The sequence below is a fragment of the Eurosta solidaginis genome, chromosome 4 (assembly GCF_040869045.1).
Source record: "Eurosta solidaginis isolate ZX-2024a chromosome 4, ASM4086904v1, whole genome shotgun sequence".
Lineage (NCBI taxonomy): Eukaryota > Metazoa > Arthropoda > Insecta > Diptera > Tephritidae > Eurosta > Eurosta solidaginis.
This window is the reverse complement of record NC_090322.1, coordinates 273,280,517-273,291,173: the sequence shown is the minus strand read 5'-3', so window position 1 is coordinate 273,291,173 and position 10,657 is coordinate 273,280,517. Positions and strand designations below refer to the sequence as shown.

General features: G+C 37.5%; 1 protein-coding gene across 3 annotated transcripts; it reads right to left on the bottom strand.

Annotated features, from left to right (window-relative positions):
- Nucleotides 1-246: 246 nt before the first annotated feature.
- On the bottom strand, nucleotides 247-10,032 carry LOC137251509 (mitochondrial coenzyme A diphosphatase NUDT8). Of its 3 annotated transcripts, none has more exons than XM_067786226.1 (4): nucleotides 9,801-10,032; nucleotides 8,636-8,714; nucleotides 1,354-1,426; nucleotides 247-1,064 (listed from the first exon to the last, which is right to left on the bottom strand). In XM_067786226.1, the coding sequence occupies exons 1-4, from the start codon at nucleotides 9,995-9,997 to the stop codon at nucleotides 631-633; spliced, it is 783 nt and encodes a 260-aa protein (XP_067642327.1). In that variant the 5' UTR covers nucleotides 9,998-10,032; the 3' UTR covers nucleotides 247-630. The 3 variants fall into 3 exon arrangements, with proteins under 3 accessions (XP_067642327.1, XP_067642328.1, XP_067642329.1); XM_067786227.1 differs by having other exon boundaries at nucleotides 247-1,028; XM_067786228.1 differs by lacking the exons at nucleotides 8,636-8,714; nucleotides 9,801-10,032 and adding an exon at nucleotides 7,974-8,629.
- Between the last annotated feature and the right edge of the window lie 625 nt (nucleotides 10,033-10,657).

Here is a 10,657-nt window from a genome sequence, read left to right as displayed (position 1 = left end):
TATGAGTATACGATTTTTTATATCATGATGCGAATATATTGGGGCATATTCATAATCGAAATAAAATGTGACTAAGTTAGTTGAAGCATTTTTGACAGAGAGCACATATAAAATTGTGTCAAACAGTGCTAACTAACTTAAAATCATATTTTATTGTGACTTTGCCTATGTCGCGTTCAGTTTACAACTACTCATTGTAGATCTCTGCTCTGTCACAACAACAGCCAAGTGAAAGTAAATAAAAGCTTATAATAACAACGATGATTTCTGTGGCAATATTTTTTGAAAAAATGCGCCCACATACAGCCGATATTTATTTAGTTTTTAAATTGTATCTAAAAATGTTTGTTCACATATTCACATGGGGATTGTGTGAGTTAAAACTTGATATCAGAAGCCACAGTACAGGTACATTAAATGTAAAAAGTTATTATAATTTATTGAAAATTTGTTCTATATATTTTTTCGAAAATTGTTACTTAAAGCCGTGTCACTTTTCAGTTTACCACAAGTTCCAGGAAATTTTTAAAAATGAATAAAAAATTAACAATTTTTCATCTGTGGAACGTAAGTGCTACTGGATGTGTCCAAATGTTAACATATTTACATAGCGAGCATCTCATTTGTCAGTTATGTTTTATGTTTAAATGGTCTTACATATTTCATATGATGCTTAAGTCTCTTTAAATCCATTGGAATCAAACACCGAAGAAAGCCGTTAGTGATGAAACCTGTAATTCCCCATATTCTATTTTGACCCAATAAAAAATTTGGCGAGCTCCAGCCACTTTTAAACTGTGTATGTCTCAATGTTATTGGATGTACAAGTTCTTTGATCTTTACGAGAAATGCCTCATCAACTTCGTCTGCATTCAGGCGTAACTCTTTTAAATTGAAACCATCGACTGAGGCAACAACAGGCATAATAGCGGCGGTATGTTGGGGAGTTATAAGGCTACCGCATCCCCACACATGTATACGCTTCCGTGGCAAACCGATCTCTTCCTCTGTTTCACGCAGTGCACAATCTATAAAGTCAACGTCATCAGGATCCTTAATTCCACCTTCATATTGTTAACAAAAATAAATGAAAATTGCAAAAATTCAAAAAGCGACCCGTTTACTCGTTAACAACGTAACTACACTTTCTGAGAAATTCTGATTGTGAAAACACAAAGGCATCGATAAAGGCGGAGGTGACAGTCCAATTTGTCAAAATAAATTACCATCATGATGTAAGCTCCTTCATTTACACGCACTTACATTTTTTGTATGCAATACTCAAGTTGTTCAGTTAGCTTCTCAATTGTAGATACGTGGTTGACGAATAAACGGGACGATAAGTAAACTTACCAGGAAAAGATATTTGTCGAACATGTCGTGTAAGTAGACCAGAACGCCGAGTGTACAAAATGGAAATCTCGTTCTATAAAAACAGTTGAAAAGGATTGCAAAATATAGTATAAATTAAAAATTAAATAGTAAAGCAGTAATCCTTTTGCAAACAGTGCAGATAAATAAGTTGAGCTTGATTTTGTAGTTAGGCGCACTTGCAGAACAGCAAATTATTTTTTAGCTCAGAGTTAATTTAAAACAAGTAAGGAAGGCTAAGTTCGGGTGTAACCGAACATTACATACTCAGTTGAGAGCTGTGGAGACAAAGTAAGGGAAAATCACCATGTTGTAAAGAGAACCTAGGGTAACCCTGGAATGTGTTTGTATGACATGTGTATCAAATGGAAGGTATTAAAGAGTATTTTAAGAGGAAGTGGGCCATAGTTCTATAGATGGACGCCATTTAGGGATATCGCCATAAAGTTGGACCAGGCCTGACTCTAGAATTTGTTTGTACGATATGAGTATCAAATGAAAGGTGTTAATGAGTATTTTAAGAGGGCGTGGGCCTTTGTTCTATATGTGGACGCCTTTTCGAGATATCGCCATAAAGGTGGACCAGGGGTGACTCTAGAATTTGTTTGTACGATATGGGTATCAAATGAAAGGTGTTAATGAGTATTTTAAAAGGGAGTGGGCCTTAGTTCTATAGGTGGATGCCTTTTCGAGATATCGCCATAAAGGTGGACCAGGGGTGACTCTAGAATTTGTTTGTACTATATGGGTATCAAATGAAAGGTGTTAATGAGTATTTTAAAAGGGAGTGGGCCTTAGTTCTATAGGTGGACGCCTTTTCGGAATATCGTTATAAAAGTGGACCAGGGTTGACTCTAGAATTTTTTTGTACAATATGTGTATCAAACGAAAGGTGTTAATAAGTGTTTTAAAAGGGAGTGGGCCTTAGTTCTATGGGTGGACGCCTTTTCGGGATATTGTCATAAACGTGGACCAGGGGTGACTCTAGAATGCGTTTGTACAATATGGGTATCAAATGAAAGGTGTTAATGAGTATTTTAAAAGGGCGTGGGCCTTAGTTCTATAGGTGGACGCCTTTTCGAGATATCGCCATAAAGGTGGACGAGGGGTGACTCTAGAATTTGTTTGTACCATATCGGTATCAAATGAAAGGTGTTAATGAGTATTTTAAGAGGGCGTGGGCCTTAGTTCTATATGTGGACGCCTTTTCGAGATATCGCCATAAAGGTGGACCAGGGGTGACTCTAGAATTTGTTTGTACGATATGGGTATCAAATGAAAGGTGTTAATGAGTATTTTAAAAGGGAGTGGACCTTAGTTCTATAGGTGGCTGCCTTTTCGAGATATCGCCAAAAAGGTGGGCCAGGGGTGACTCTAGAATTTTTTTGTACGATATGGGTATCAAATGAAAGGTGTTAATGAGTATTTTGAAAAGGAGTGGGCCTTAGTTCTATATGTGGACGCCTTTTCGAGATATCGCCATAAACGTGGACCAGGGGTGACTCTAGAATGTGTTTGTACGATATGGGTATCAAATGAAATGTGTTAATGATAATTTTAAAAGGGAGTGTGCCTAAGTTCTATAGGTGGACGCCTTTTCGAGATATCGCCATAAAGGTGGACCAGGGGTGACTCTAGAATTTATTTTGTACGATATGGGTATCAAATGAAAGGTATTAATGAGTATTTTAAAAGGGCGTAGGCCTAAGTTCTATAGATGGACACCTTTTCGAGATATCGCCATAAAGATGGACCAGGGGTGACTAGAATTTGTTTGTACGATATGAGTATCAAATGAAAGGTGTTAATGAGTATTTTAAGAGGGCGTGGACCTTAGTTCTATATGTGGACGCCTTTTCGAGATATCGTCATAAAGGTGGACCAGGGGTGACTCTAGAATTTGTTTGTACTATATGGGTATCAAATGAAAGGTGTTAATGAGTATTTTAAAAGGGAGTGGACCTTAGTTCTATATGTGGCTGCCTTTTCGAGATATCGTCATAAAGGTGGACCAGGGGTGACTCTAGAATTTGTTTGTACTATATGGGTATCAAATGAAAGGTGTTAATGAGTATTTTAAAAGGGAGTGGACCTTAGTTCTATATGTGGACGCCTTTTCGAGATATCGTCATAAAAGTGGACCAGGGTTGACTCTAGAATGCGTTTGTACAATATGGGTATCAAACGAAAGGTGTTAATAAGTGTTTTAAAAGGGAGTGGGCCTTAGTTCTATGGGTGGACGGACGCCTTTTCGGGATATCGCCATAAACGTGGACCAGGGGTGACTCTAGAATGCGTTTGTACAATATGGGTATCAAATGAAAGGTGTTAATGAGTATTTTAAAAGGGCGTGGGCCTTAGTTCTATAGGTGGATGCCTTTTCGAGATATCGCCATAAAGGTGGGCCAGGGGTGAGTCTAGAATGCGTTTGTACAATATGGGTATCAAACGAAAGGTGTTAATAAGTGTTTTAAAAGGGAGTGGGCCTTAGTTCTATGCGTGGACGCCTTTTCGGGATATCGCCATAAACGTGGACCAGGGGTGACTCTAAAATGCGTTTGTACAATATGGGTATCAAATGAAAGGTGTTAATGAGTATTTTAAAAGGGCGTGGGCCTTAGTTCTATAGGTGGACGCCTTTTCGAGATATCTCCATAAAGGTGGACCAGGGTTGACTCTAGAATGCGTTTGTACAATATGGGTATCAAATGAAAGGTGTTAATGAGTATTTTAAAAGGGCGTGGGCCTTAGTTCTATAGGTGGACGCCTTTTCGAGATATCTCCATAAAGGTGGACCAGGGTTGACTCTAGAATGCGTTTGTACAATATGGGTATGAAACGAAAGGTGTTAATAAGTGTTTTAAAAGGGCGTGGGCCTTAGTTCTATAGGTGGACGCCTTTCCAAGATATCGCCATAAAGGTGGACCAGGGGAGACTCTAGAATTTTTTTGTACGATATGGTATCAAATGAAAGGTGTTAATGAGTATTTTGAAAAGGAGTGGGCCTTAGTTCTCTATGTGGACGCATTTTCGAGATATCGCCATAAACGGGGACCAGGGGTGACTCTAGAATGTGTTTGTACGATATGGGTATCAAATTAAAGGTATTAATGAGGTTTTTAAAAGGGAGTGGCTGGTGTGAAGGCGTTTTCGAGATATCGACCAAAATGTGGACCAGGGTGATCCAGAACATCATCTGTCGGGTACCGCTAATTTATTTATATATGTAATACCACGAACAGTATTCCTTCCAAGATTCCAAGTGCTTTTGATTTCGCCCTGCAAAACTTTTTCGTTTTCTTTTACTTAATATGGTAGGTGTCACACCCATTTTACCAAGTTTTTTTCTAAAGTTATATTTTGCGTCAATAGACCAATACAATTACCATGTTTCATCCCTTTTTTCGTATTTGGTATATAATTATGGCATTTTTCGTAATTTTCGATATCGAAAAAATGGGCGTGGTCATAGTCGGATTTCGGCCATTTTTTACACCAATACAAAGTGAGTTCAGATAAGTACGTGAACTGAGTTTAGTAAAGATATATCGATTTTTGCACAAGTTATCGTGTTAACGGCCGAGCGGAAGGACAGACGGTCGACTGTGTATAAAAACTGGGCGTGGCTTCAACCGATTTCGCCCTTTTTCACAGAAAACAGTTATCGTCCTAGAATCTAAGCCTCTACCAAATTTCACAAGGTTTGGTCAATTTTTGTTCGACTTATGGCATTAAAAGTATCCTAGACAAATTAAATGAAAAAGGGCGGAGCTACGCCCATTTTGAAATTTTCTTTTATTTTTGTATTTTGTTGCAACATATCATTACTGGAGTTGAATGTTGACATAATTTACTTATATACTGTAAAGATATTAACTTTTCTTTTAAAATTTGAATTTAAAAAAAAAATTTTTTAAAAAGTGGGCGTGGTCGTTCTCCGATTTTGCTAATTTTTATTAAGCAGACATATAGTAATAAGAGTAATGTTCCTGCCAAACTTCATCATGATATCTTCAACGACTGCCAAATTACAGCTTGCAAAACTTCTAAATTACCTTCTTTTAAAAGTGGGCGGTGCCACGCCCATTGTCCAAAATTTTACTAGTTTTCTATTATGCGTCATAAGTTCAACTCACCTGCCAAGTTTCATCGCTTAATCTGTATTTGGTAATGAATTATCGCACTTTTTCGATTTTTCGAAATTTTCGATATCGAAAAAGTGGGCGTGGTTATTGTCCGATATCGTTGATTTTAAATAGCGATCTGAGATGAGTGCCCAGGAACCTACATACCAAATTTCATCAGATACCTCAAAATTTACTCAAGTTATCGTGTTAACGGACAGACGGACGGGCGGACGGACAGGGCTCAATCGAATTTTTTTTCGATACTGATGATTTTGATATATGGAAGTCTATATCTATCTCGATTCCTTTATACCTGTACAACCAACCGTTATCCAATCAAAGTTAATATACTCTGTGAGCTCTGCTCAACTGAGTATAAAAATGTATGGTTATCCCCTCATGTCAGGTTAACTCTGAGTTAAAAAGTTAACTTGTCATTCTGAAAGTGGGCCTTATAGTTTTATCATGTATTTTTCAAGCTTGAAATGTTTCTGGAACTCTGACAACTTTAATAATTTTCTATCACTAACCAATTACTTGGTTCATGATATTCCATAAGAAATAGTTTTCGTAGATTTCTTTCTTTATATTATAGCAACGCTTCTCGCTTCCACTCTGTCGTCAGCCTAAGGATCAATATTGTTGTTATGGTGAGCTTACCGATATAATTTTTTTGTGCAAATAAAAAACTGGGGGTTCATCCACGTCAAATGGTAAATTAAAAAATATTTTTTAAATAGAAAATATCTTCCAAACCACGAGACCAATTTCGAACAACTTAAAAGGTAATAAAAATAGCACTTGTTTGATATACAAGACATCTTTATTAAGAAAACTTCTATAAAAATAATATGTATTTATAAGAAAATGCGTCACATCCTTTCATGTGTGAATGGCGTAGCCGGCGTTGGACCGACTAAGGGTTATTTTGTTTAAAATATCCCCCCCCCCCCTCCAGCGGGTTAGGTGGTTTAGAATATATCCGCGTTAGGTATGCCTGCCGTAAGTGGCGACTGAAATACCAAATTGATCCAAGGGGCTGTGTAGCGCAACCCTCTCAAAGGGTGCCAGCGCAATATGTAGCTTCTGTTGTTGTAGCGATAAGGGCACGCCCCGATGGTATCGGTGTTGATCAGGGATGCACCTTAACGTTAAGCTAGTCGTTTATCAAAAAATTTCCACCGTTTCCGTTGAAACACTTCGAAATATTATCGATAAAGAAATTATCAAGATAAATTGTATCTCGTTTTTAACCGAAACGAAAAGCTTTCGTTAACGTTAAAAACGTTAACAAAAACGTGATACTTTACGTTTGAATTGTGCTGGCAATGCTATAGCCATGGTGAAGCCGTAAGGTGGTAACAACGAGCGCACATACACACACAAACTCCATATAATTTGTTTGTGTAATTCGTTGGTGGTAATGTCAAAAACACTGAGAAATGTTCGTACTGTCAAAATTCATGAGAAAAGTTGCAATCAGCTTGGCTATTGCTTTCACCTTTAATGACTCCGCCATCAATCAGCTTTGCCAGCATAGTTTGAAATTAATAATGAACATAAACGATTTGATTCCGTTTTGATATGGCAGAAAACGAAACGAAATCATTTCGTTAATTTGACGTTTTTAACGTTAATAAACGAAACGAAATGACTTTGTTTCGTTTATTAACGTTAATTATTGTAACGAAATGATATCGGTTCGTTGGTTAAGCATGCCTGGTGTTGATGGTCCATATGCGGAACGTTCCGGTAACAAGCACTATATTCCAGTAGCCTCTTACGACAGGCATACCTACCGCGGGTATATTCTAAGCCCCCTAACCCGCTGTTGATATATAGCTTCTAGGGATGGCCTAGAAGGTTTCATTTGGTCATACCAAAACGTTCACGAGATGGTGGGGCTAGTACCTTTATGGTTCTTGCTACCGGAACGTACCGGATCTGTATCCGGCAAAGGACCATCAACATCGATAGCACTCCCCAAGGCCTTTGGAGAGTGTCCTTATCGCTACAACAACAATAACAACGCAGAAATATAGTGAATGGCGTAACCAGCGTTGGATCGGATGTGTTGGAAAAAACTTTGAACCGGGGTCGACTGCTAATACGCCTCTAAAAATGTCTGGAGAGGCGTTAAACGACGCGTCTTGACATCAGCAATCCGAAGACCCCGGTTCTAAGTTTTTTTCCAAGGTGCTTAAGACAGAAAGGGGTTAGACTCAGAAATACTGCGAGCAGTGTATAGCTATTTAACTATAATAAATTATTTTCCGCCTTCGGATTACTGATGTCAAGACGCGTCTCTTCACACCAGTCCCGACATTTTTGGACGCGTATTAGCAGTCGACCCCGGTTCCCCCGGCAGGTAGGGGGATTATAATATACCCGCGGTATGTATGTCAGCCGTAAGGCGACTAAAATATCAAATTGATTCAAGGGGTTGTGTAGCGCAACCCTCCCAACTTCACTTACCCGTAGCGAATCCTGTTTCATTAACAGCCTGACGACCCCAAGTTCCTCATGGAAATAGGGTGTGAGGAGGGCTGGATGGCCTAGAAAGTTTAATATGGTCATATAAATCGTTCCCGAGATAGTCGGGCTAGCACCTTAATGGTGCTGTGGTACCGGAGCGTACCGGATCTTTATCCGGCAAAGGACCATCAACCTCGATAACATTTCTCAAAGCCTTCGCGGTGTATATATCGTTAAACAACACCAACCCCTGTTCTAGGTTTTTTCTAAGATGGTTAAGACAGAAAGGGGTTGGACTCAGAAATACCGTGAACGGTGTATAGCTATTTCAATGCTGGATTTGTTAGGTATTCCGAGATTGTCTTATCAGGTACCTAGACATGCATTGGCTGGTCAATAGCTGATTATGGGTCTCATGTTGGTTGAATTGGGGCGCTGATTATTATTATTATTTATTTATTACGGCCAGAAGCCTCAATAGTGTTGGCGATACAATCTAGGGCTATTTTATCAGTGCTGTAGCCTTTTCTATTTCATTTTTTTCTTGCTTTCTAACGTGCCAAATCCTTAATTGTTTTCTCAGACCGTTTTATGTAATATTTTTGGAATTCACATCCTGTAAAATCGGCCTTCAACAAACTATAAAATTGCAGTATCCTAACCTTTTCATCTGTGCAAAGACATATTAAAACGGCAGCAGCTTTTTGCGACGATTCCCGTGTTAACTTTGATCCAAAATTATTTTTTTTTTTTTTTTTGGGATTTGATTGCATGGAGGAGGACCTTCTTATATTTGAAAGTCCCAGTTCCAGGTTATTGTCCAATGCATAAAATGATTAATTTCTGGATTAACTTTCCATAGTATGTAAGTAATTTAGGCTCCACTAATACACAATGGTAATACCAACTGGCCAGAACCATGTGTAGTAGCTTGCTATTTGTATTTAATTATGTGCTTTGTTAACTGGTTTTTTCATGGCACCACGCCAGGTTATTTTCAAATTATAGTTATATGTATGTTTGATTATTTATAAAATTTGTGTTTATGTCCAATTTAATTTGGTAAAGGTCTTTAATTTGTTGATATTTTCCAAATCTTCATATCACAATAGTTTCAATTTTTGTTAATTTTCAGTTTGAGTTGGTATTTTTGTCCACTTTCTTTGTTTAAATATCACTTTTTGGTTGTATGATTCAAATCCAATTTGTCTAATCCGGTAAGTTTTATCTCGATTCCACCAGTCCATTCCATTGTTGTTTTTGTCCAATTTTGGTAATTATTTTTCGTTTATTTAATTGTGTATTTTGTAAGTTTTAATTTAATATATACAGATTCCCCAGTCCATTCCATTGTTGTTTTTGTCCAATTTTGGTAATTTTCGTCTTTTCCATTATTATATTTTATATTTATTCAGGTTATGTGTACATGACTGTACATTTTAGTTACTCCGTTAAATTGTCCCGTTTATTTCCGAGAATTTTATTTCCATTTGTATGTATGTAAAAACATTAATTTTCAGTGGCTTGTTGCCAAGTGTCTTCAATGATTTCCCGTTACGACAGTTTTACGTAAATCGAGTTGGTATTATGTGGCCCACGCCAGGTTATCAATTTCATTTGTTATTTATATGCACAATTTGCATATTTTTACAATAAATCGCACAATTTGTAAGTATTTTTAATTAATATTGTCTTTTCGACTCCCGCACTATCCGCCATTTTATTCTCAAACCGCGTGAGTAAAGCCCCTTGATAGCACGCGGTTGAGTTGTGGGGAAAACCGAACTTGACGCGACGACGTCAGAAAACGAAGTGGATCCAAAATTAGGTATTTTCTGCATACACTGCATTGCCCGTTGCTTGTTTCCCTCCGACAATAGAACTTCTGGCACCAAAACCTCATCAACTTTTAAATTATCTTCATTGTAGCTGCGCCGGTCCCTTGTGAATTTTGTGGTAAGCATTGTTAGATCACGCTTTATGTTTTGCAATAGATTGCATTGTAAAACTTGTTTAATTAACATAACAAAAAAATTTGCTGGCCATCACTTAAATACCATATGATTATATATAGGGATGCAAACGATAAATCGAATTAATATCGATAGTTTGATACAAAACATATGATTGTACTCAGGTTGGATAATAACTAAGATAACGAGTTCCGGGAATCCCGAATTGCGGGATTCCCTCTCCACTTTGCTGTTCCGAAGTCCGGGGATTATATTTATTAAAATTCTGGCATTTTGAGATCGCATATATATCTTAATGCGTTACAAATCTCAATGAACTGATTTCATTGGATGACACCCACCCTGCAAAAATTGTTGGACTACGTGTTCCATTTTCTTCATGTTGGAGTAATCTAACAATACTCCTTTGCAATGCGTTTGCGGACCACCAACAGCCGATCATAGCTCGTTTTTTTAACGACAGTGATCACGACACGGTGACGATCGAACAGAGTTGCCAAAAGGAAAATATTGCATACAAATAACTAATAATAAAATTTTACTTTGGCAACTCTGATAAAATGCAACAACGCACTTGTTTTATGTGTACATACTATAGTATGTATAGAGAAATATTAGTTTCTTTATTCACGCAAATGCTAAGTAACAGAAGAATATTCGTAGTATAAAATATAAAAGTTGTATTGCCCCTCTTCATTTACTTTCATATTA

Coding starts and splice junctions, on each gene's coding strand:
- LOC137251509 (XM_067786226.1), bottom strand. CDS start 9,997: ATGTTAATTAAACAAGTTTTACAATGCAATCTATTGCAAAACATAAAG. Junction 8,715..9,800: donor CAGTGTATGCAGAAAATACC/TAATTTTGGATC, acceptor AAAAAAAAAAAA/TAATTTTGGATCAAAGTTAA. Junction 1,427..8,635: donor GTCTTTGCACAGATGAAAAG/GTTAGGATACTG, acceptor CTGTTTTTATAG/AACGAGATTTCCATTTTGTA.